At 36.5% G+C, this 27,536-nt stretch overlaps 1 protein-coding gene across 6 annotated transcripts in view; it reads left to right on the forward strand.

Annotated features, from left to right (window-relative positions):
* The window catches only part of DIAPH2 (diaphanous related formin 2), a 953,825-nt gene that overhangs the window by 630,386 nt on the left and 295,903 nt on the right, over positions 1-27,536 (forward strand). For all 6 annotated transcript variants that reach the window (XM_036919628.2, XM_057495928.1, XM_036919627.2 and 3 more), the window contains one exon: positions 25,543-25,667. In XM_036919628.2, coding sequence (XP_036775523.2) covers positions 25,543-25,667 — 125 coding nt within the window. The remainder of the gene's footprint in view (positions 1-25,542; positions 25,668-27,536) is intronic.

Genomic DNA, 27,536 nt, shown 5'->3' on the forward strand with positions numbered 1-27,536 from the left:
ACTAGTGGGTGAAAAGCAATCTCTCATTGTTATTGTAATTTCATTTCCCTGGTGGCTAAAGATGTTAGGTGTTTCTTATGTGTGTTTTGACCTTTCCTATTTCTTTTGCAAAGTGTCTTTTCAGAACTTTTCCCCCATTTTTTTAGTTTGTCTTCTTGTTACTGATTTGTAGAGGATATTTATGTATATCCTGGATCCTACTGAATTACTTGTTTCTAAGTCGATAATCAATTGAATATACCTCTGTGCGTGTGTTTTGGACTCAAATATTTTCTTGATTACTGTAGGTTTATTGTTGGTCTTGAAATCTGTACTGTCAGTTTTCCAACTTTGTTCTTTTGCAAGATTATTTTAGCCATCTGGATCTTCTTCCTACTGTATAGAAGTGGACTTAGAGCCAGACATGAGGGTCCTAGATTGTATATCATGAAGTTAGATCTAGAACTGTTCCCTCTGAGAACAGTCACATTTGATGGCAGTTATAAATTATTTAATATTAAATTTAGATTCCTAACTTAAAACTGAGACATGTTGGAACCTGTACCCTGGTCTCAATCCTATGATGTTAAATTAAGGGATGAACCACTTGGATGTTTAGGATTAAATTTTAAAAGAGATCATTCTTCTCTTTTAAACTATCTCTCTCCAAATCTGCAAGCCAGACTGGCTTCCTGTTCCATCAGGGAAACGTGAACTGTTTGAGAAAATCCCTTCACTAAAGAGTACATCTTCCTTGGTCAATGCAGTCTGATTCCGTTTACCCATATGACTCATCTTGGTAACATATGGGGAAGCCATAGACGTGAGTTCCAAAGATAGTCAGGGCCAATGAGGTGTATGTATCATCCTGAACCAAGGAGGAGATGTACTTATTTCAACCTCCCTACATTATAAGCTCCATGAGGAAAGGGGCTGTGCTTAGCTCTTCTCAGGCCCTTGCCCTTTGCTATTACAAGGCTGTGCCATTAACAGACACTAGATAAGTATGTGCTAAATTAAGAACTTAACTTACCAGGTTCAGCTCATACTTCCCGTACTTGTAAATGCTGCTTAACTAAAACTTGCCTTTACTTACTCCCAAGAGGCAGTAGAGCAGCTTGGTAAGTGCACAGACTAGACTACATAACTTCAAACACTAGGTATGGACTCTCAGGAAATTATTGAATCTCTCTTTGCCTCATATTTCTCATATATAAATAGGGATAATAGGATAAAATCTTATAGGCTGGTTATGAGAATGAAATGAGTGTGTGTTATTGGGATGTGTAACTTACCAACTTCCTGAAATGTACTGGAGTATCATTATAAAGCCCGTGTTAACTATAAATAAATCACTTATATAGGGTACTTCTGTAATCTTATAATATGTTTTGAGCTAAACATAAATACCAGGGATGTAATATACGGCATGATGATTATAGTAAACAGTGTTATATTATATATTTGAAAGTTGCTAAGAGGGTAAATTTTTTAATTCTCGTCACACACAAAAAATATTTGTAACTGTGTAAGGTGATGGATGTTGACTAAACTTAATTCATAATATATACATATATCAAATCATCATGTGGTACACCTAAAACTAATACAATATTATCTGCCAATTATATCTCAATTAAAAAAAATAGAACACAGATCAGCAAACTTTTTCTGTCAAGAGCCAGATATTAAATATTTTAGGCTTTGTGGCCCATGTAGAATCCCTGTCACAAGGACTCAGCTCTGCTGCTGTAGGGCAAAAGCAGCCATAGGCAATATGTAAATGGCCATGTTCCAATAAAACCTTACTTATGGACACTGAGATTTGAATTTCATATAATTTTCATGTATCAAGAATAATATTCTTTCACTTCTTTTTCAACCACTTATAAATGTAAAGAGCGTTCTTAGCTTACAGGCTATATGAAAATAAGCAACGAGTCAGACTTGGCCTGTGGGCAGTAGTTTAACAATCTCTAATTTAGAATAGCCAAACAATTCAAATGTATATATATATTTGAGAACATACAATATGCAAGATATTATCTCATGGTACTTGTATTCATGACCAGTTTCACTTTCCTTTCCTTATTTTGAAAATGATCAATGAGGCATCTGAAAAATTTGAAGGGTCTTTGACCAGATTGTATGTGTATAATGTGCTTATCTATATTTTTGCAAGAATACATAAAAGTCGACCCACAGACCAGTGGAACAGAAAAGAGAGTCCAGATATTGACCAAATCATATATGGTCAATTAATATACGATAAAGGAGCCAAGGACATACAATGGGGAAACGACAGCCTCTTTAACAGCTGGTGCTGGCAAAACTGGACAGTTACATGTAAGAGAATTAAACTGGATCATTGTCTAACCCCATACATAAAAGTAAATTCAAAATGGATCAAAGACCTGAATGTAAGTCATGAAACCATCAAACTCTTAGAAAAAAACATAGGCAAAAATCTCTTGGACATAAACATGAGCAATTTCTTCATGAACATATCTCCCTGGGCAAGGGAAACAAAAGCAAAAATGAACAAGTGGGACTTCTTCTAGCTGAAAAGCTGTACAGCAAAGGACATCATCAATAGAACAAAAAGGCATCCTACAGTATGGGAGAATATATTCATAAATGACAGATCCAATAAGGGGTTGACATCCAAAATATATAAAGAGCCCCTGCACCTCAACAAACAAAAAGCAAATAATCCAATTAAAAAATGGGCAGAGGAGCTGAACAGACAGTTCTCCAAAGAAGAAATTCAAATGGCCAACAGACACATTCAACAGAATGAGATATCACCTCACACCAGTAAGGATCGCCACCATCCAAAAGACAAACAACAACCAATGTTGGCGAGGTTGTGGAGAAAGGGAAACCCTCCTATTCTGCTGGTGGGAATGTAAACTAGTTCAACCATTGTGGAAAGCAGTATGGAGGTTCCTCAAAAAACTCAAAATAGAAATACCATTTGACCCAGGAATTCCACTTCTAGGAATTTACCCTAAAAATACAGCAGCCCAGTTTGAAAAAGACATATGCACCCCTATGTTTATCGCAGCACTATTTACAATAGCCAAGAAATGGAAGCAACCTAAGTGTCCATCAGTAGATGAATGGATAAAGAAGATGTGGTACATATGCACAATGGAATATTATTCAGCCATAAGAAGAAAACAAATCCTACCATTTGCAACAGCATGGATGGAGCCAGAGGGTATTATGCTCAATGAAGTAAGCCAGGCGGAGAAAGACAAGTATCAAATGATTTCACTCATCTGTGGAGTGTAAGAACAAAGAAAAAACTGAAGGAGCAAAACAGCAGCAGACTCACAGAACCCAAGAATGGACTAACAGTTACCAAAGGGAAAGGGACTGGGGAGGATGGGTGGGAAGGGAGGGATAAGCGGGGGTAGGGGGGGAGAAAGGGGGCACTATGATTAGCATGTATAATGTGTGTGGGGGCACAGGGAGGGCTGTGCAACACAGAGAAGACAAGTAGTGATTCTACAGCATCTCACTACACTGATGGACAGTGACTGTAATGTGGTATGTTGGGGGGACTTGGGGGGAGTCTAGTACACATAAGGTTCCTCATGTAATCATAGATTAATGACACCAAAAAAAAAAAAGAATACTTAAAAGTCTCTGGGCTTTTTATTCATCTTTATTTTTGCCTAATGTTTTCCCACCTGTTTAGATGAATGAAAAATGTAAGCAGCTTTCCTTTTTCTGACTTTCAAGACTAGTTGCTATTTAAGTTGCACAGAAGTGTCTGGAGCCCTTCCTTGTGTATTTGATGAGTCCCTTTTTGTGGGGGTGAAGGGACTTTTCAGGAATATATTTTAATAGATTGGGAATTCTGAAAACATAGTTCAGATATTTGTTTAGGTCTTATGGAGGAAGACAGATTTGAAACAACCTTTGTGTCTCAAAGGTAGTTTATTTATAATCTAAGGCATATCCAGTAATTTTTTTGGAGGGTAGGTGTCGCTTCAAAGAACTTCTTTGTATACGTAAAAAGGTCATTCCCTTCTTTGTAGCTATCAGATCATCCTAAATCCCAATATTCTACCCCCTTACGAAATGCAGAATGAGCATGTGAGTGATATGGGGGGTACCATTTAAATTAGGGAGATTCTTCTCATTTAGAAAGAGATTATCAAAACAAAATAAATTACACAGTTAAGGTCATACTACATATGAACTTTCATATGATGGTCTTTTTCAGATTATGTGAAAGAAATCACAAGTATTTTTTCTGTTATTACAAAGTTTTAATGAGTTTCATTATACTAAAGTTTTTGCTTTATCATTCCCTTATCACTGGTCATCTAGATTGTCATTTGTGTGTCACTTTAAATAAAACCATATGATTTTACCTGTCTAAAATTCCTGGTTTCTCTTTCAGGCTTTTTCTTGAAGACAGTTGCTATAACTTGTATATTACTGTGTCAGAGGTCATGAATATTTGTAAGCCTCTTAACATTCTAATTCCTTTTAGTAAAGTTGAAATTTCTTTTTTTTCCTGTTAACATCATATTGGACTCTTAGTAGTACAAGGTAGTCTACACCTTAAAAACCATGTTTGCTAATTGGATGAATGAGAGAAATGGTGTCTCAGTTCAAACAAAATTTATTAAGCACTTTACTGTAAGGCAGATAAGTATTTGAAGCTGAGAATAAGAAGATATTTTTTAAAGTCTCACTCTGCTTTCAAGGAACTAAAATTCTTTTGAGAGAAATAGCCACATAAGCGGTTAGAATGCAGTGAAAAATATCCTAGAAGAATCAAAATGAGAACATTGAGAATGGAGTTACTACAACTAGAGGAGGCCTGAAGAGCTTCATAGAGAAATTGACCTCAAGAAGGATGGGAGTTCCAGAAAAACAGAGTAAAGTGGTAATTACCAGGGGAAAATGGAGAGATAGTAGTCAAAGGGTACAAACTTCCAATTTTAAGATAAACAAGTTCTGGGGATCAAATGTAGAGCATGGCAATTATAGCTAATAATGCTGTATCATAAACTTGAATGTTGCTAAGCAGGTGGATCTTAAATCTTTCCACCAAAAAAAAAAGAAATGGTTATAATGTGATAGGATGCCATGGTGGTAATCATTTTGCAATTTATAAATGTATCAAATCACATTGTATACTTCAACTTACACAATGTTATGTGTCGATTATATCTCAATAAAGCTGAGGGAAAAACAAAAACAACTAAGAGCTTATTAACATTAGCTCTTTTTTTTTTCCAATATGGAGGGTAAATATATTTTTTTAAATCAGCTAAAAGAAAGCACGTGTCTCTGGGGAGTGGAGAATAGGGGGCAGCAGACAGCAAGTGCTGTTTTTGTAACCAGACTTACAGAATGGTTTGACTGTTTAAACTATGTGCATGGATAACTTTCATAAAAATAAAAACTATGCTTAAACTATGTTTAAAACTTCCACAAAGAAATAATTAAAAGTGTTACATTCTAAAAGAAAAAGGAGGAGGAGAAGGAGGAAGAACAAGGATAACAATAAGAGTAACAGGAGTTGATCAGGCCATGATAGCAGGAAGACATTCCAGACCGAGGAAATGTGAAGCAAAAGAGGGAGACCTGAAAGAGCAGTTCTGTGTGGCATTTCAGGAGCCTTAAGTAAGCGTGAGAGAATAGCCTTGAATAAAAATCAGATAGGCAATTGGAAGTCATGTGCTGAAGGGTCTTAAATGTACTGATCCGTAGATGACAGGAGCATGAAAAGAACTATCATGTATCTAGTTCTATAATGTGCTAGTTTCTGTGGTAACATACCCTGGTATACATTATTTCAGGTAATCATCGTGACAACCTTATGAGGTTAAAATTGTTTTACCCATTTCACAGATCAGGAAACTAAGGTTCACAAACATTAAGTAACTTGCCCAGAATCACACAGTAAGCAGTGAAGGAAGAATTCTAAATAGGTATGTCTGACTCAAAGGTCATGTTTTTCTACCATAACATAGCATACCACTGGAATACTAAAAGATCTTAAGCCTTGGGATGGCAAAATTAGGTTTCAGATTTCAAAGGATAAGTCTGGTATCACGTGGTACCAGGTTTTATGATGTTTTTATTGACTAATTTGGACATGTGCTTCTGGGAGGACTATTTGGTAGGACATACTGTTCATTCAGATTCCAGTTCAGGTTCAACTGACATTCATTCAGCACTTCCTATGTGCGGGGCACTCTGCTTGGTATGTTTTACCACATTACCTAAATTAATATTAATTGTGGTTGAACACAACTTTCTAAATATTGAAACATGTTTTGTAATGTTTGGCTACTTTGAGCTACTAGAAAAACTGTTCTGGAAGAACACATGTTATGTCCGGGGCTAAATTAATTTTGTCAGCAAGTATTAGCAGCATGACATGTGGTGGTATGTCATGGCTGGAATTTCCTATGATCACACCTTTAAAAATGTATTCTGCAACTTTTAAATTCATACTAAAATAGTGCTTTTGAATTTGGTGGGAGATTGATAGACCTACATAATGAATGTTCATTTCTAGTTGTCCTAAGTTAAAAGTAATGACCGTTTGGGTGAAGGGAGTTATCTTTTATTTTTTTCCTGAAGTGTAGTTGACATACAGTATTACATTAGTTTCAGGTGTGCAACATACTGATTTGTCAATTATATACATTGCAGATTGTTCACACAGTTAATGTAGTGACCATCTGTCTCCATACAAAGTTTGTACAGTATTATTGACTATATTCCTTGTGCTGTACTTTTCATCCCCATGACTTCCTTGTTTTATAACTGGAAGTTTGTACCTCTTTATCTTATTTGAGTTTTCTTGTCCATTACTGGCTCCATTAAAAAATATCCAAATCCTTAACATGTTGGCAAAACAATTTGTGTAAAAGGCCCATAATTGTTACCTTCATTTAGAATACTAAAGAGTAAAGATTATAGTGGCAAATACAACTTGCTGACTAACTGGAGGGATGATGATGGACCTTTTGAAATTGATGGAAAGCTAGATTCATTTAATAAAAAAATTGATGGGGAGAGTTTCTAGAAGCACTTTATCACATCCAGGGCAGTGACAGAAATACTGACTTGGGAACTAAAGCAGATGTGTTCAGCATCCTGATCCACTGATATACTCAGGAGTGGTAATTATATTGTTCCACTCTGATTAACCAAATACAGGTAAGCAGTGCTCTAGACCTTAAAAGAACATTTCACTGATAAGAAACTCAGCAATTAATTGCAATGACCATTCAAAGAAACAAAACCAACAGTGAAAGCTAGAAATGTATATACCGTAAAAGAAGGCTGAAGAGCTACAACAGGAAGAATACTTGCTTACTGTGAAAACCTCAAATGGAGCCAGGCCAAAGAATAAAACCTACATTGTCTTGTATTGTCTAAACCACCCTTAACCCTTCCCCTTGCATCAGTGTTATTGTGCCATTTATGTGCACTCTGAAGGAAAAAACAATCAACTCTTTCAATTTTCTCTTTGGGGGAAATTCAGGCACATATTTTCATGACTGTGTACTTTAAAAGTCTGCAGCTCTTTTATTTAGTATACTACCCTCACCTCCAAATGCAATTAGCTGTGTGATTGTTACTGGCAACATTTGTTTCAGGAGAAGTAGAAGAGCAAGACTTTTGGGTAAATATCTTAATAGGAATATCCATAGTACCTGTGCAAGTGTAGAGTAACTCACAGTAAAGCAGAGTAAAGAGGAAAAAAGGGAATAAATTACAAGCATAGCCCGGAGGAAAATGACCTTAACCAACATCTAGAAATGTTTGTACTTGGAATGAGTCAGGGATACAGGAATTATTACCTAGGCTTATATAGCCAGGAAACTAACTGTAGGCTAAGTTATATCGTAGCAGTATAATAAAACAGTGTAGCTATTCTTAAGTGGGATCAGTATGCAAATGCCTTCCTGCTTCATGTGCCCAGTTCAGATGTCTTGTGGCTCCAGATCCACATATCCAGCCACCTATTTACAATCTCAGCTTGGATTGTTCTTGCAATTGAAAATTAGCAGGCCCAAAACTAGACCCTTGATCTTTCCCCACAAATCTCACCGGCAAACATCTCTTTTTCCATTGTTTATGCCAGAAACCTGGGAATAATTATTAACAATTTCCTCTTCCTTGCCTCTCACATTTAATTTACCCCAAACCCAGTCAACTCTACTGTAAAGTATGTACTGCAGCCATCTTTAGTCACCCTAATTCAAGCCACCATCGTCTTCTATCTAGGCCATTATAATTGCTTCCTAACTCTTCTTCCCTTGTCCATTCATGACCCTCTCCTTCCATTTTCCATATAGCTGCCAGTTATTTATTTTTTTTAACAATCAGCATTTCCTTCTTATACACTCATTGAGTTCAGCTGGTCTTGGTTGGCCTTGCTCATGCTTTTTCAAGTTGATTGTGTTCCACATGTCCCTCATCCTTCTCCTTGCACGAGCAACCTAACATGCCAGTGACTTTCTCATAATGATGACAGAGCTGCAGGGAGCAGGTAGAAATATGCAAGGCCTCTTGAAGCTCTGGCTCATACCTGACACATCATCACCTTGCTTTTTAAAGTTCAGTTCTCAGAGCTAACATTTTTTTTTTTGGTGACAGCAGTGTGATAATAGCCCCCACTCCGGCTTGTCCTAAGGAGTAGGTGAGAAAGTATTAAGGAAAGGATCACAGAGAAGGAGGATTCATTCAGTAGGGCTCTAAGCTTTTGGTGATAGCTCTCCTTAATGTATGGGAGAGAGAAGAAGAAATACAAAAGCAGAAAGGGAGAAAAATGTATTTAACAAAAAAAGTTGAAGAAAGGGGAGAAAAGTACCTTGTTTGAAATTGTGTAAGTATCACTGACCCAGAGTTATCTTTTTTTAAAGTGTAAATAGACTCATCCTCTCCTGCATAAAGCACTTCAGTGCTTTCCCATTACCCTTAGGATGGAACCTCAACTCCTTATCATGGCCTAGAAGGCTCCACCTACCTCTAGAACTTCATCTCCTCTTGTAATCCATTGTTTGCTTATTAGGCAAAAATACCTAAGGTATAATAGATTTATGAGATGGTAATGCCCAGATAAAGCTCTGTTTCATTTGCAAAGTGATTTCAGTGGTGAGAAACTTAGAAAATTATTACAATTCTATCCTCCTGTTGCTTTATTTTGCATTGCCAATGTCTTATCTGTGGGTATACAGTAATCCTATTAGTAGCCACAGTCATTTAATGAATAAGAAAAATGTAACCATGAGCTTTTTCAACCCTTTCAAGCATCTTTTTTATCTGACCTATAACCCTATTACCAAACAGAAGAACTGCTAACCTAGACAGCACTAAGACGCAAATGGACTCTAATGACTCCACGCATTCTGACCTCAGCACTGACACTGATCTCAAGACAGTCAGCATTATTTGGGTGAAAGTTGATGGCTTTGTATATGTATATACCTGTAGACTTCATGCAGCAGACATTTTCCAGAAAAACCTGGTCAAGTGCAAGAGTAACTATGCCAAGCATATAATCTCATTAATGATAAGTTTGGGAACTCAGTTCATGGAAAATCTGGCCACAACCAAAAAATACACTCAAGAAGACTGACATTCTTTTAACTTAGCATTATATCTTTATGATGACAGTATCTTACATGTATTTAATTCTTGCTGAGTAGCATGTGGAAGAAAGTTTTCAAATGGTTTATCAATCCATATAATCTTTCCACACCTTATTAAGCATATAATATACTAGGAGTAGGGGCATGTTAGTAAAGTTGCCATTAAGTGATTGCTCAGATAAAAGCATTTGTGAACGTTTATTCAAGAAGCAGGTGGTTGTCTTGGTATGAAATAACCAGTCCTCATTTCTCACACCTGATTTATCAGAGCTTTGGCAATATTGAATATAGTTGGGTTTTTTAAATTTATTTTTTTAATTAAGGTATAGTTGATATACAATATTATATTGGTTTCTGATGTACAACATAATGATTTGACAATTATATACATTACTAAATGTTCCCCACAATAAGTGTAGTTACCATCTGTCATCATACAAAGATATTGCAATATTGTTGACTATATTTCCTATTCTGTACTTTCATCCCTGTGGCAAATTTATTTTATAATTGGATGTTTGTACCTCTTTATCTCCTTCACCCATTTCACCTAGTCCCCTCCCCACCTCCTGTATGGCAACCACCAGTCTGTTCTCTGTGTTTTTGAGTCTATTTCTGTTTTGTTTGTTCGTTTGTTTTTTAGATTCCAATATAGAGTTTTCTACATGTTTTTTTCTTTGTGATTTTTGAACAATATTATTATAGCTCAAATTTAAACACACATATAAACATATACACAAAATTTCAAATTTACAAATCTGTGATTTCATAATTCTTAAATAAAGATTTTGTCCTTTCTAGCTATAGTCAACAAGTGTACATTTTCCAGACCCCTTATTTTTCCATAATTTTATAAATTTTAAGCCCTCCTATGTAATATTAAGTGACAGCCTCCTTTTACAAGTTTCCCTTTTGCCACTAGTGTTCAAATTCCGAGGTGAAAGAAGAATGCATTACATAGATTTGACAAGTGACAGCATTACTCTAGGATTGTCATAGAGGATTTATCAGCATATGAAGGTTTTGACAAACTTTTTTGTTGAGGAGAATACCATTCCAGCCATTTACATAAAATATCCAGGGGAGAATAATTCAGTATAGCCCAACCTCAAATCAGTAAAGACTTGACTTGACCCATTAAAATTATTCCAGTTTAAGATGTCACGAGTGAGGGATCTTTTATTTCAAGCAGAAAAAATGAGCTTTAAAAAAAATTCTGCATGGTGAGAACAAACTATCCCAACAAGACTATATCCAGCTTGGCTTTAGAAAAGCTTCAGCTTGCATATGTCCTTCCCAATCCTGGCCTTGAGCTAAGACTGACAACAAGAGTAGGAGATTTCAGTTTGTTTTTTAGCCTTTGATTTAAAAATTCACACATACTATTTGCTGCAGGCAGAAAAGCAGTTGCAGAGGAGACAGCAGGTAAAAGAACTGGGATTCTTTATAGGCAGCTTTTTGACTGTCCATTGCTGGGGGTTTGCTGGTCAGGGTACAGCGCTTTATCAAAAATCATTGTTCAGAGGGTTTCAAGCTTTCTTTCCCTTTTAATTCCCCTGTCTTTTAGCCATACCTCCCATAGTTATTAGTGTTTTTGTTTCTTTTCTTTTTGATAGAAGCCTCCACTTCTTTATTAAAAAAAAAAAAAGAAGAATTCAGATTGAGGTTTCCAGGCCAGCTTCTTGTACAAATGTGTAAACCCAGACATTGACATATGCTTCATGAAGTTTTTAGAGTTAAACATTTATATGGTTTGTAAAGCAGTTTTCATGTTTTCTTAAGGAAGTTCTGCTGTCAGCATCAGTTCAGGCCATATTATGAATCCAATTTAGAAAAACTGCATATTATTCCCAAGGGCACACGTTAGAGGGGCAAGTGATGGCCCTTGTCAACACATGTTGGGGTCATATATTTTTAAATTTCATTTAGTATGGATTCAAGTTAAATTGTGTTTTCTGTTAAGGTGATTTTTATCAAATTTTTTTCCTCCCATGAATGAGTCATTTTTTAAGATTTTTTTTTTTTTAATCAGAATTTCTTATTTGGGTGCCATTTGCCACTTATTTTCTTTAAAGGCTTAAGAAGCCCACAGTGATAATCTTTAATTATTGTTATTATATAAACACATTTGCTTCATCTCCTTGTACAGCATTCCTATAAAGTGAAACTATTAACTTATAAATGCACTCGAGAAAGAATACAACTGTGACTATTGTTCAGGCTGCTTGTAATATCCTTTTCTTTTTTATGTATGCTTTCTGGATGAGTCACTTTAATGTGGTGCCGCTCAGCTGTTAGTAATTCTTCAACTAAATATATTCAGTTAAAGAAAATTACAGGGTACTTATAATCATATTTGGGCCAATTCACATACAGACTTGCAAGGATAAATTTTTACTTGGTCTTTCTTAGAGCAGAGAGGTAAGAAGTGCTTGGTTACTTTGTCAATGGGTAAAATTAATAGAAATATTTAATTCAGAGAAAAAAATTCCTTGAGTTCCTGTAAAAGTTTTTATATTTACATAAAATTACACATTCTGCACATGGTCTAGAGAATGTCACCAGCGTACTGTGATTTCTTTCCCCTTAAATGCATATGATTTCTCTTATGTACTATGTAATTGAAGAGTCTTTCCATTTAAAATCTCACTTAAAACATTTATCTTACACTTTACTTTTCTTAAAATTATGCATTAGAGCAAGTCTGTCATCTAAAATATTTTGAATGAAGATCAGGCCACTCTAGTATATTTGCTTGAAGTCAGGAAAAAAGTATATGTATATTTTTCAACTGAACTAAGTAGATAAATAATACTTGTGGGCAAAGTTTCTCCTTATGTATAACTCAGAGAGCATACTGAGCTTAAAAAGTTATTTATGGAGTACAAGGAAGAAAGCTATAATAAAGAACCCAATGGCTATAATTTAATTTTTAGTGTTATAATTCAGATTCGGTAATTCAGTAGCAGATGTAAAAAATGAAATGGAAGAAGAAAAAATTAAAGTGCCACCAGACTGACTAATCAGTCATTGAAAATGCCTGTAGTGGGAATTTACTCAGATAGAAAATATTTGCACTGTCATTAAAGACTTCCTAATTTATATTAGTGAACTAATATAATGACAGGCACAGAAATATATTCTGAAGCTGAGTCTATGCTGGAGATAAGCATTTCTAACACACTCTGGTATTTAAATGTTCTTAGAACTCCAGGTATCCCACCACTCCCCTCACCTCCAGTAAAAGTTTCTGTCTCTCTCTTTCTCCACACATACACACACCCTCAAGAAATACTAGAAGTAATGTAGGCCAAGACTTAATTAAACAATTAAATAAGCAACATTGACTCACAACTCTTAAGATTGAATTAAATGTATTCAAGGCAAATAGGCAGGTAAGCACATGTTAATTCTTTTCTAACACTTAAAAAAAAATCTGTTATCTTTTAGACAAGTCTACAAAGCTCAAATAACTAACTTTTAAATGTCTCCAGAGAAATGCAGACTACTACACAGGTTTTAATTCCCAGAAATATTCTTTAAATTTGGACCTTGCTAATACCTCTAACAAATTGGCTGTTCATTAGTCTAATTGTCACTGGTTCCCAGACCTAAAATTCCATGTACCCTGCAAAACCTCCAAACACAAGCCACAATCTAAGTTTAGTTCTCTTGATTAGAAAGAAGAGCAATATTAAATTAAATCAGGCCATGTTGAGGTAGCAGGTAGGGGGAATGACTGCTTTTTATTGTTCAGATTACATCTAAATTGTTTAATTCTTAGTGGTATGTATACAGTAGGAATTTGCTGGAAGGTGTAGGAGGAGGACAGTGAAAAAGGAAATAAATATCTATAGGATTACCTATTTGTACCAGGTATAATTATAGAAACTTTATATTTATCAAATCATTTAACTTGAATGACTACCCTTTAAGGAAGGTATTAATTTTCATTATGCAAATCAGTAAATGAAGATCCAGAGAGATTAAATAACTGGCTCAAGGTACCCAACCAGTAGTTGTTGTGGCAGAGATTAGAACCTTGATCAAGCTGACTCCCAAGACGATGCCTGTCCCTAAATATAAGTGATATGTCCCTGTGCCAGTGGGTACAGATTTTATTTCAACTTACTGGCCTTCCAGGTATTAGAGACACTGTTTTACATTTACAACTACCTTAGAAGACATCATTTGGTTGATATCATACCACCTGCTCGAGAGTATTACACACCTCATAGAGTTTTTGTGAGGAGTAAATGAGTTAATACAGAAAACTACGTAAAATAACATATAATACTCAGCAAATGTTACTTATTATTTATGAGCTTAAGTAATGAGTAACCTTTATACCTTAGGAGGACTAGTTATAGGAACTAGTATGTTAAGCCTGGGCAGATTAAGAAAATATGAGTGATACCTTTCCTGTAAAATAGTCACTAGACTTGATCAGTGTGGCTACAAGGCAAAATAAGAACTAATGGGCACAAAGAGTTCATGAAGGCTGATTTTGATTATAAGTAAACAAAATATTTTTTTTTTGTAGATAATTATTTTTTATTGAAGGGTAGTTGACACACAGTATTACATTACATTAGTTTCAGGTGTACAACACAGTGACTCAACATTTATATACATGATAATTCTAGGTACAAGCTATCACCATACCAAGTTGTTACAATATTTTGACTATATTCCTTATGCTATACATTACATCCTGGTTACTTATTTATTTTACAATTGGAAGTGTGTACTTTTTTTGTGTGTGTGTGAGGGCATCTCTCATATTTATTGATCAAATGGTTGTTAACAACAATAAAATTCTGTATAGGGGAGTCAATGCTCAATGCACAATCATTACTCCACCCCAAGTGTAATTTTCGTCAGTCTCCAATCTTCTGAAGCATAACAAACAAGTTCTTACATGGAGAACAAATTCTTACATAGTGAATAAGTTACATGGTGAACAGTACAAGGGCAGTCATCACAGAAACTTTCAGTTTTGCTCATGCATTATGAACTATAAACAGTTCAAATATGAATATTCATTTGATTTTTATACTTGATTTATATGTGGATACCACATTTCTCCCTTTTATTATTATTATTTTTAATAAAATGCTGAAGTGGTAGGTAGATACAAGATAAAGGTAGAAAACATAGTTTAGTGTTGTAAGAGAGCAAATGTAGATGATCAGGTGTGTGCCTGTAGACTATGTGTTAATCCAAGCTAGACAAGGGCAATAAAACATCCACGTATGCAGAAGATTTCTCTCAGAACAGGGGGGGTGAGGTTCTAAGCCTCACCTCTGTTGATCCCCAATTTCTCACCTGATGACCCCCCTGCGACTGTGCCTGTCTTAGGTTGTTCCTCCCTTGAGGAATCTTACCCGTCTCTGGCTAACCAGTCATCTTCCAGGGCCATACAGGGAAATGTAAAGTTGGTAAGTGAGAGAGAAGCCTTATTGTTTGAAATGGTTAGCTTTCTACTTCTTTGCATATTTATGCCCTGTAGCTTCTATGTCCAGCATTTGTCTTGAGGTATCTTTACCACTTGGAAGAATTATGATACTCGGTAAATTTGATATGAGGCACGAATTCTATTTAAGGGTTGTAATTAGGAAGGAAGAAGAAAAGCTATAGAAGTAGCAGGCGGAAGAAAACATGGGAAAATTGATTATTTCTTTGACATATCTTCTTGTAGAGTAACTTCAGCATGTATGGGTTTTAAGCTACTACTTAAATTGCGCACACACATTAACATAATAGGAGAACAGTTATGTAACCAAAGCATACCTGTAATTACCAGCCATCTCCAGTGAAACCAAGAAAACCAGTTAGGCACCTTAGGCATTTGTGAAAACTTATCTATGGTATGGTGGATATTGTCCAACTGAACTTGAACAGTCCAAGAGAAATCAGACAAATTAAAACAACCCATTCCTGGGGAATGTTCACATCCCATATGTTCTTTTAACAGTAAATAGTCTGTAGTTGTAAGATTCTGGAGCGCTACAATTTGCACTTCTCCTAATTCTTGGTTGAGTTCCAACAGTATAGATCCAGTCAAATTTGTTGTTTTACTATATGCACAGGCCAGCTTAGATATCTCCTTCTTCATTCCCATGGCAAGTCCAGGAACTGGTGGGATGAGTGCATCTACAGCTGTAGCAGTGCGTGGATCCTTGTTGGGGTTTTTTGATGATCATCTTTTGGCATGAGTCTTCCAGAGAGTGCTGATGTTGGAAGTTCTTTTTCATATCGTATCTTAGTTCATTTTCAGGGTAGCCCAATTAGGCTTTGATCCTCTGTATAAACGCAAACAGACCCTTTGCCTACACTTTTATATTCCCTTTATACCCTTGTGTAGAACTCATTGGAGGTTACCACACAGGAACTGCCTTTTTTTTTTTTTTATGGCATCACTAATCTACACTTACATGCTGAATGTTATCTTTACTAGGCTCTCCCCTATACCAGGTCCCCCCAGTAAACCCCTTTACAGTTACTGTCCATCAGCATAGCAAAATGTTGTAGAATCACTACTTGCCTTCTCTGTGTTGTACAGCCCTCCCCTTTCTCCCACCTCCCCATGCATGCTAATCTTAATACCCTCCTACTTCTCCCCCCCCTTATCCCTCCCTACCCACCCATCCTCCCCAGTCCCTTTCCCTTTGGTACCTGTTAGTCCATTCTTGAGTTCTGTGATTCTGCTGCTGTTTTGTTCCTTCAGTTTTTCCTTTGTTCTTATATTCCACAGATGAGTGAAATCATTTGGTATTTCTCTTTCGCCGCTTGGCTTGTTTCACTGAGCATAATACCCTCCAGCTCCATCCATGTTGCTGCAAATGGTTGGATTTGCCCTTTTCTTATGGCTGAGTAGTATTCCATTGTGTATATGTACCACATCTTCTTTATCCATTCATCTATCGATGGACATTTAGGTTGCTTCCAATTCTTGGCTATTGTAAATAGTGCTGCGATAAACATAGGGGTGCATTGGTCTTTCTCATACTTGATTGCTGCATTCTTAGGGTAAATTCCTAGGAGTGCAATTCCTGGGTCAAATGGTAAGTCTGTTTTGAGCATTTTGATATACCTCCATACTGCTTTCCACAATGGTTGAACTAACTTACATTCCCACCAGCAGTGTAGGAGGGTTCCCCTTTCTCCACAGCCTCGCCAACATTTGTTGTTGTTTGTCTTCTGGATAGCAGCCATCCTTACTGGTATGAGGTGATACCTCATTGCAGTTTTAATTTTCATTTCTCTGATAATTAGTGATGTGGAGCATCTTTTCATGTGTCTGTTGGCCATCTGTATTTCTTTTTTGGAGAACTGTCTGTTCAGTTCCTCTGCCCATTTTTTAATTGGGTTATTTGTTTTTTGTTTGTTGAGGCGTGTAAGCTCTTTATATATTCTGGATGTCAAGCCTTTATTGGATGTGTCATTTTCAACTATATTCTCCCATACTGTAGGGCTCCTTTTTGTTCTATTGATGGTGTCTTTTGCTGTACAGAAGCTTTTCAGCTTAATATAGTCCCACTTGTTCATTTTTGCTGTTGTTTTCCTTGCCTGGGGAGATATGTTCAAGAAGAGGTCACTCATGTTTATGTCTAAGAGGTTTTTGCCTATATTTTTTTCCAAGAGTTTAATGGTTTCATAAGTTACATTCAGGTCTTTGATTCATTTTGAGTTTACTTTTGTATATGGGGTTAGACAATGGTCCAGTTTCATTCTCCTACATGTAGCTGTCCAGTTTTGCCAGCACCATCTGTTGACGAGACTGTCATTTCGCCATTGTATATCCATGGCTCCTTTATCAAATATTAATTGACCATATATGTCTGGGTTAATGTCTGGATTCTCTAGTCTGTTCCATTGGTCTGTGGCTCTGTTCTTGTGCCAGTACCAAATTGTCTTGATTACTTTGGCTTTATAGTAGAGCTTGAAATTGGGGAGTGAGATCCCCCCTACTTTATTCTTCTTTCTCAGGATTGCTTTGGCTATTTGGGGTCTTTGGTGTTTCCATATGAATTTTTGAATTATTTGTTCCAGTTCATTGAAGAATGTTGCTGGTAGTTTCATAGGGATTGCATCAAATCTGTATATTGCTTTGGGCAGGATGGCCATTTTGACGATATTAATTCTTTCTAGCCACAAGCATGCGATGAGTTTCCATCTGTTAGTGTCCCCTTTAATTTCTCTTAAGAGTTACTTGTAGTTTTCAGTGTATAAGTCTTTCACTTCTTTGGTTAGGTTTATTCCTAGGTATTTTATTTTTTTTGATGCAATTGTGAATGGAGTTGTTTTCCTGATTTCTCTTTCTGTTGGTTCATTGTTGGTGTATAGGAAAGTCACAGATTTCTGTGTGTTGATTTTGTATCCTGCAACTTTGCTGTATTCCGATATCAGTTCTAGTAGTTTTGGGTTGGAGTCTTAAGGGTTTTTTATGTACAGTATCATATCATCTGCAAATAGTGACAGTTTAACTTCTTCTTTACCAATCTGGATTCCTTGTATTTTTTTGTTTTGTCTGATTGTCGTGGCTAGGACCTCCAGTACTATGTTAAATAACAGTGGGGAGAGTGGGCATCCCTGTCTAGTTCCCGATCTCAGAGGAAATGCTTTCAGCTTCTCGCTGTTCAGTATAATGTTGGCTTTGGGTTTATCATAGATGGCCTTTATTATGTTGAGGTACTTGCCCTCTATTCCCATTTTGCTGAGAGTTTTTATGATGAATGGATATTGAATTTTGTCAAATGTTTTTTCAGCATCTATGGAGATGATCATGTGGTTTTTGTCTTTCTTTTTGTTGATGTGGTGGATGATGTTGATGGACTTTCGAATGTTGTAACATCCTTGCATCCCTTGGATGAATCCCACTTGGTCATGGTGTATGATCCTTTTGATGTAGTTTTGAATTCGGTTTGCTAATATTTTGTTGAGTATTTTTGCATCTACGTTCATCAGGGATATTGGTCTGTAGTTTTCTTTTTTGGCGGGATCTTTGCCTGGTTTTGGTATTAGGGTGATGTTAGCTTCATAGAATGAGTTTGGGAGTATCCCCTCCTCCTCTATTTTTTGGAAAACTTTAAGGAGAATGGGCATTATGTCTTCCCTGTATGTCTGATAAAATTCCGAGGTAAATCCGTCTGGTCCGAGGGTTTTGTTCTTTGGTAGTTTTTTGATTACCGCTTCAATTTCGTTGCTGGTAATTGGTCTGTTTAGATTTTCTGTTTCTTTCTGGGTCAATCTTGGAAGGTTGTATTTTTCTAGGAAGTTGTCCATTTCTCCTAGGTTTCCCAGCTTGTTAGCATATAGGTTTTCATAGTATTCTCTAATAATTCTTTGTATTTCTGTGGGGTCCATCGTGATTTTTCCTTTCTCGTTTCTGACACTGTTGATTTGTGTTGACTCTCTTTTCTTCTTAATAAGTCTGGCTAGAGGCTTATCTATTTTGTTTATTTTCTCGAAGAACCAGTTCTTGGTTTCATTGATTTTTGCTATTGTTTTATTCTTCTCAATTTTATTTATTTCTTCTCTGATCCTTATTATGTCCCTCCTTCTGCTGACCTTAGGCCTCATTTTTTCTTCTTTTTCCAATTTTGATAATTGTGACATTAGACCATTCATTTGGGATTGTTCTTCCTTTTTTAAATATGCTTGGATTGCTATATACTTTCCTCTTAAGACTGCTTTTGCTGTGTCCCACAGAAGTTGGGGCTTAGTGTTGTTGTTGTCATTTGTTTCCATATATTGCTGGATCTCCATTTTGATTTGGTCATTGATCCATTGATTATTTAGGAGTGTGTTGTTAAGCCTCCATGTGTTTGTGAGCCTCTTTGCTTTCTTTGTACAGTTTATTTCTAGTTTTATGCCTTTGTAGTCTGAAAAGTTGGTTGGTAGGATTTCAATCTTTTGGAATTTTCTGAGGCTCTTTTTGTGGCCTAGTATGTGGTCTCTTCTGGAGAATGTTCCATGTGCCCTTGAGAAGAATGTATATCCTGTTGCTTTTGGATGTAGAGTTCTATAGATGTCTATTAGGTCCATCTGCTCTTCTGTGTTGTTCAGTGCTTCCGTGTCCTTACTTATTTTCTGCCCAGTGGATCTATCCTTTGGGATGAGTGGTGTGTTGAAGTCTCCTAGAATGAATGCATTGCAGTCTATTTCCCCCTTTAGTTCTGTTAGTATTTGTTTCACATATGCTGGTGCTCCTGTGTTGGGAGCATATATATTTAGAATGGTTATATCCTCTTGTTGGACTGAGCCCTTTATCAGTATGTAGTGTCCTTCTTTATCTCTTGTTACTTTCTTTGTTTTGAAGTCTATTTTGTCTGACACTAGTACTGCAACCCCTGCTTTCTTCTCGCTGTTGTTTGCCTGAAATATGTTTTTCCATCCCTTGACTTTTAGTCTGTACATGTCTTTGGGTTTGAGGCGAGTTTCTTGTAAGCAGCATATAGATGGGTCTTGCTTTTTTATCCATTCTATTACTCTGTGTCTTTTGATTGTGCATTCAGCCCATTAACATTTAGGGTGACCATTGAAAGATATGTACTTATTGCCATTGCAGGCTTTAAATTCGTGGTTACCAAAGGTTCAAGGTTAGCCTCTTTAGTATCTTACTGCCTAACTTAGCTCGCTTATTGAGCTGTTATATACACTGTCTGGAGATTCTTTTCTTCTCTCCCTTCTTGTTCCTCCTCCTCGATTCTTCATATGTTGGGTGTTTTGTGCTGTGCTCTTTCTAGGAGTGCTCCCATCTAGAGCAGTCCCTGTTAAGATGTTCTGTAGAGGTGGTTTGTGGGAAGCAAATTCTCTCAGCTTTTGTTTGTCTGAGAATTGTTTAATCCCACCGTCATATTTGAATGATAGTCGTGCTGGATACTGTATCCTTGGTTCAAGGCCCTTCTGTTTCATTGTATTAAATATATCATGCCATTCTCTTCTGGCCTGTAGGGTTTCTGTCGAGAAGTCTGATGTTAGCCTGATGGGTTTTCCTTTATAGGTGACCTTTTTCTCTCTAGCTGCCTTTAAAACTCTTCCCTTGTCCTTGATCTTTGTCATTTTAATTATTATGTGTCTTGGTGTTGTCCTCCTTGGATCATTTCTGTTGGGGGTTCTGTGTATTTCCGTGGTCTGTTCGATTATTTCCTCCCCCAGTTTGGGGAAGTTTTCAGCAATTATTTCTTCCAAGATACTTTCCATCCCTTTTCCTCTCTCTTCTTCTTCTGGTACCCCTATAATGCGGATATTGTTCCTTTTGGATTGGTCACACAGTTCTCTTAATATTGTTTCATTCCTGGAGATCCTTTTATCTCTCTTTATGTCAGCTTCTATGCGTTCTTGTTCTCTGGTTTCAATTCCATCAATGGCCTTTTGCATCCTATCCATTCTGCTTATAAACCCTTCCAGAGTTTGTTTCATTTCTGTAATCTCCTTTCTGGCATCTGTGATCTCCCTCTGGACTTCATCCCATCTCTCATGCGTATTTCTCTGCATCTCTGTCAGCATGTTTATGATTTTTATTTTGAATTCTTTGTCAGGACGACTGGTTAGGTCTGTCTCCTTCTCTGGTGTTGTCTCTGTGATTTTTGTCTGCCTGTAGTTTTGCCTTTTCATGGTGATAGGAATAGTTTGCAGAGCTGGGACGAGTGACGGCTGGAAGAACTTCCTTTCTTGTTGGTTTGTGGCCCTCCTCTCCTGGGAGAACAGCGACCTGTAGTGGCTTGTCCTGGGCAGCTGCGTGCAGACAGGGCTTCTGCTTCCTGCCCGGCTGCTATGGAGTTTATCTCCGCTCTTGCTGTGGGCGTGGCCTGGTTTGGGCCTCTGCTCCAAAGTGGTGGAGTCGCATTGGAGGGGGAGTGGCTGGGAGGCTATTTATCTCCGTAAGGGGCCTCCCTGCTCCCTGCAGCCCAGGGGTTAGGGTGCGCAGAGGTCCCCGTATTCCCTACCTCTGGATTAAGTGTCCCGCCCTGCCCCTTTAAGACTTCCAAAATGCACCCGCCAAAACAAAATGACCACAAAAAAAAAAAAAATTTTTTTAATTAAAAAAAAAAAACAAAGGTGGCTGCTCGTTTTTCTTTATTCTCCGGCACCAGCTTCAGGCATCTACTCACTGGTCTTGCTGCCCTGTTTCCTTAGTATTGGGGTCCCTATCCCTTTAAGACTTCCAAAAAGTGGTCACCAAAACAAAACAGCAAAGAAAAAAAAAAATGGTCGCGCGCTTTTCTTATGTCCTCCGGCGCCAGGTCTCGGTACCTGCTCACTGTTCTTGCTTCCCTGTTTCCCTAGTATCCAGGGCCCCCCACGCATGAACTGTGTCTGCGCTCTGGCCCGGATGGCTGGGGCTGGGTGTTCAGCAGTCTTGGGCTCCGTCTCCCTCCCGCTCTGCCTATTCTTCTCCCGCCGGGTGCTGGGGGGAGGGGCGCTCGGGTCCCACGAGGCCGGGGCTTGTATCTTACCCCCTTTATGAGGCACTGGGTTCTCGCAGGTGTGGATGTGGTCTGGATGGTGTCCTGTGTCTTCTGGTCTTTATTCTAGGAAGAGTTGTCTTTGTTATATTTTCATAGATATATGTGGTTTTGGGAGGAGATTTCCACTGCTCTACTTACGCCGCCATCTTGGCTCCCTCCTCCAACAAAATATTTTTATAATTATATCAACTGTCAAAAAGGGAATAAGCCACTTAGGATATAGTGAATCCTCTGTTCTGGATCTATTTTATGTACCACCTAGATTCACTGAGCACCCCTTCTCATGTCACCCCTCCCCTCCAACCTGGGCCACTTGTCCTGCTATCCAGCCAGAGCAGGAGGTTAACATCACTTGAAACAGAATTTCACTAGTGAGAGAATAGGAAATATGAAGGAGCCAACAGGTAAACTGCTCATCCTCTCTAACCAACTCTTGAAAATTTCAGTTGTTTTGTTTTCTTATCTGTTGACCAAGTCTGACTACTTGACTAGTGGGGCCCAGTGCAAAATGAAAGTGCAGGGCCCATTTAAGTAATTAATAAGAGTTTCAAAATGGCGACAACAAAAGCATTAAAGTACAGGGCCCGTCTAGGCACGTGGCCCCATGTGACTGCACAGGTCACATGCCCATGAAGTTGGCGCCAGTGGAAACAACCTAAGACACTAAGTGACCAGCTGTAAAGAAAGCTGTAGCCATTTCAGTAACTTATTCTCCTGTATTTGCTTTCTTCCCTTGTCCCACATGCTTGGTTCCCTGGGATTGCACCCCACCATCACCCCCAATAATTGTGGCCTTAATAAGCCAGCTTCTTAGGATTTTTTTTTCTAGGAACATAGACTATGACACTGTATACCCTGAGTTTTTAGAACTGGGGAGTCTAGTCCAAATCCCCATCAATGTTACTTCTAACTCTAAGATATCACAATTCTACCAATTTTAGAATATATGTGTTATGTAATGGTATTGTTCTTTTACTTTGACCATGTATTTGCATGTGGGCCAGAATCATTGGATTATTACATCTTTAGTATTCTCTTTTGTTCAGGTGTACCATTAATAATTCATCAGAGGGGAAGAGTAGAAATGCCTAATGAAGAAAGGGAAAGGTGTCCTTTACTTCTTTTCCTTATCCCAGTTCCTCATTTCCCATTTGTCTAGCATCTCTGCAGCCCTGCCTCCTCTGCATATTATTAGTCACACTTTGCTTCCTGCTCCCTTCCCATACTCACGTAATAATTGATATGGTAACTTTCAATCATTATGATTATATCTAACTTCTACATGCATATTTGGTTGCAGAAGTTGGCAGAAATTTAAATCAAATCAGAACCAAAACTTTTTGCATTATACACATTGATTCAACAAACATTTATTGAGTACCATGTGTGATAAGTACTGAGGGAAAAGCAAAGAATTAGATATAGACCTTATCATTAAGTCACTTGAGGTTTTATAGCAGAAACTTTGTGTTTATGTACATGAAACAAAAAAATTCTCATTCAAGTGAAAGGCGATATGTGGAAGATTACTTAAAAGTGTCTTTACATGGTAGAGAATTTGCTAGAATTCTGGAGGGATTTATAGGGGATTTAGGATTTGACATGAGAAGTTGAGGAAGACAGATGTCTGGAAAATACTTTTATTCAGAATTCAACTTTTGGGTAAAAAGCAGTCTCACTGGATTAAAAGTATTGTCTCTTGTTATATGAGGTAACTAGAATTATGTTTACATAGCAACTTGATTAGGCCATTTCTATATGGAACAGTCAAATGAATCCTCCTCCTCCTCCTCTTTTTAGTACTGGAATTATTATTGTTTTTCATAGGAGGATCACTATTGTATCCTAAACTTGGGCTTTGGGCACATTTTGTTAACTGCAGAAAGTTATCATGAATTTATTTCTTCTTTATAACCTAAATGACATAAACAACTTTTCAGTTTCCTACCTTTAGTTTTTCAACCAACTGGAGAAAGGAGAACCTTTCTGAATAATTATGAAGAATCTCCTGGAAAAACCCAAATGAAAAAACTTAAAGTCAGAGAGAATGATTTCCTCCATAGCAAATGCATCCTTTAAATAAAGCAAGTCATGATCGTCGAACCTTTAGCAAAATTTTGGCAAGACTAAACTCTCTTAAATTTCTCCAATAAAGAATAATTTCCAATCTTGTCACATCTATACAAATGGAACTCAATTGGACAGTTACTTGAACAGTTATAGATTAATAGAAAAAAATATAATTTGTCTTTAATGTTGGTGTTTGATTTTCCTCTTGAACTTCCAATGTATATTTAAGGCAATTTCTCCTTGTTGAGTTATAAAAGTGTACATGTTCAGTGTGATGAATTTGTATCAGAAGAGTTTGGCTGAAATTTGCCATGTGGTTGATTTTGTCACTCTTGAATTTTTTATTGTAATTCTGATATGCCTCTGAATGAGACCAGTATTTACTTAAAAAAAAGAATTGTAATATTATTCTATTTCTGTTCCTTTAATGAAAAGAGCAGTGTTTCAGAGTACTGAGTTTAAGAACCAGTGTCACAGGTTACCTATCTAATTCTGATACTTACCTTGTATTTTCAACTACAGCCCTGCCAAATGCCATTGATATTGATAGAAGTGTCTTCCTACATAATTGGCAGTCATGCAGTAATAGAGTATCTATAAAATAGTATAAGCTTAAGAAAAAGGCACCTCTGTGAAAAGAAGGCATCATAAGAGATGGGGAAAGTGTTCATGTATTTACGAGCAGTTTGAATACAATACTTAAAATTATTGGCTGTCAGTGAGGAGAGAAAAAGAAAACTGCAGAGAATGTTAGGGGTAATTAAAGAAAATAATAATAGTGTTTGAGAGTATATTGAAGCTTTGTGGGTGTGTATGTGCATTTGCGTTCTCTGGGGTTTGCTCTGAATTCCTTTTATGTATCAACAGCAATTTTTAACATCTCTTAGCATGAACAGTACTAAAGGCAGTAACTTTTACTGTAGATGTTGGTTTATAAAAATAAGGATATTTCAATAAAGGAAAAATATTTGATCCTTTTATATAATTTAACCTTAAATCATTTATATAACCAAGAACATGCATTAATAAAATAAGATCTCTTTGAACCTTAGTTTCTCTTTAATCTTCAAATTAGATTTTAAAGAATGAAATATTAGAAATTCCACCAGTTAATTTAAATAGAAATGGATTCATTTGAACTAATGGCTGAAGAAAATGGTGACATTCCCATATTAAGCATAATGATTTGGTATATTACACATTTTCACTTACTTCATGGAGAGTAGAATTTTTATGAGCGGTAATTCAGAAAACTCTTGAGTTGACTTCATGAAACTATCTTCCACATTAAAAAAAATAATTGATACTGTTTTCTTTTAGTTGTTTTGTGAAATACCTGGTAAAATATTCTAAACTCTTTGTACACTGTTCTTCAGTTTCAGCTGAAATTCTCAAGAGTAACCTTGAAGCAATGGAACAACAAGTTATTAATCTGGAACGTAACATCAAGAAATTCCCCCAAACAGAAAATCAACATGATAAGTTTGTGGCAAAGATGACAATATCCTTTATTTAAACATTTTGTTAGTTTCTGTGTGTGTCTGTGTGTGTGTGTGTGTATTTACTATGTGTTTAGTTCAAAATTTACCAGTGTGGTCACACTAGATGAATATGTGTATAGGCTGTTATTATATTAACAGCATAAATTTTGGTTCATGATGTTTTAAACCAGGTAGAGTAAGCAAGGGAACAATGAGATAAGAAAAAAATGCCATTTCTCAAAGAATTTCATTTGAAGGCCAATAAGATATGCAAGATAAATCTTATGAGGTTTGATTAGACCCAAAACAGAACAAAAGAACCTCCTTGTGTAACCAGTTGCTTAAAGGAAATGATCAACAAAAGATTATTCTTTTTGTCAGAGATTTTTTCTCTTTGTGTGTGTGCAGGTATTTTCCAATGGCATGCATGCATTTTCAAGGACAATCAGATGACTAATATCAATAGACTAAAGGATTGAGAAGGGTAAAATGGATGCATGGATGGATGGATAGATGAGTTGATCAGTAGATTATGTATTTAAATAAATTTTAGTAGCTATCTATATAACATTAAGCACTTCCTGCTAAATACATGTTTTTAAATCCCTATTGTATATGCAGTATATTCATATAAAGGACAAAATATATGTTAGAAGAACTTGAGAAATAGCATTTAGCTTGAATTGTTTAATGTTAAATCTGGTATCTAAAGATAAACAACATTAGAGCTGATTTTTTTTCTCCATTTTGGTTTTCAAAAGTTAAAGCCATATCCTCCTCCTCTGGGTTTAAATAAATATCTTGAACTGCAGATTGATTCACCATTTTATATCTCTAGAGGGAATGAATACTGTAAATTCTTTATCTGATAATAAGTAAATTCCTTCAACAACTATGTGGCAGTCACCTTGTTTCAAGGTTAAATCTATTGCCTTTTTCTTCTCTGACATGCTTTCTTTCCTGTCCAACTTGGAAGCTATGGTACTAAACTTGAATTACTTGAGAATGGCAATTTAGATTTATGTGAAAAATGTTTTTTGATTCTCAGTCTTTTGGCTCATGAGTTAATACTTTATTTTTTGTGTCCCTTTAGTGATGCTGAGGACTTTCATAATAGGAATATTGGAAACATAATTTTTGGTGATTGGAGGCAGGAAATCCTCAAACATAACCTTGAATTACATAGTACCCACATTGGGATACTTAATATGAAGATTTAACTTGATTGATGATTAGATTTTTCTTTCAAATATATTGTCCTTTAATTGGAAACACCACCCACATTTTTCAACTTTTGATTTTGGTTCTTGCCTCATAATATGTTGAATTTAATTCCTAATCCCCTTGCTCCTTTTAACATTTTATTTGACAGCTGGCTTATGGCCACAGAGCAGCTTGCAACATTGAGGAGTCTTTGTTGCTCATTTAGAAAAAGAAAAGTAATTTCAAACCCTCATGAACTTGGCCTGGACTCTTTATTTCTCTCTTTATGCAGGTAATTGAGCACTTTAAAAGACAAATCCAGTGCCTTTTGTATCTGTAAGTTATAGATGAATGGTTATTCTTCATTTTAAGTGGCACTAAAGTGTGACTGTCTACAAGGGGATTTGAAAACTTTATTAAAATGTATGGAGCTGTTACTTTGCATATCATATTTAAAAAAAATAAAAATAAAATATACAGCAATTTATTTAGGGAAAAGGTTAGACTATTGAGTTGAGTTGGTTGAAAACTCCTAATTCATGAATTACAATTACAGAGTTGTTACTTAAATTATTCTTGCTTTGGAAGACTCACTGGGCACCCACGGAGAGTTTCAATCTTCTAGAAAATGAAAAAATGCATGCTCATCATATGCATGTATTTTATATAAATTCTGATGCCTACTG

This window comes from Manis pentadactyla, chromosome X, assembly GCF_030020395.1.
Source record: "Manis pentadactyla isolate mManPen7 chromosome X, mManPen7.hap1, whole genome shotgun sequence".
Classification (NCBI taxonomy): domain Eukaryota; kingdom Metazoa; phylum Chordata; class Mammalia; order Pholidota; family Manidae; genus Manis; species Manis pentadactyla.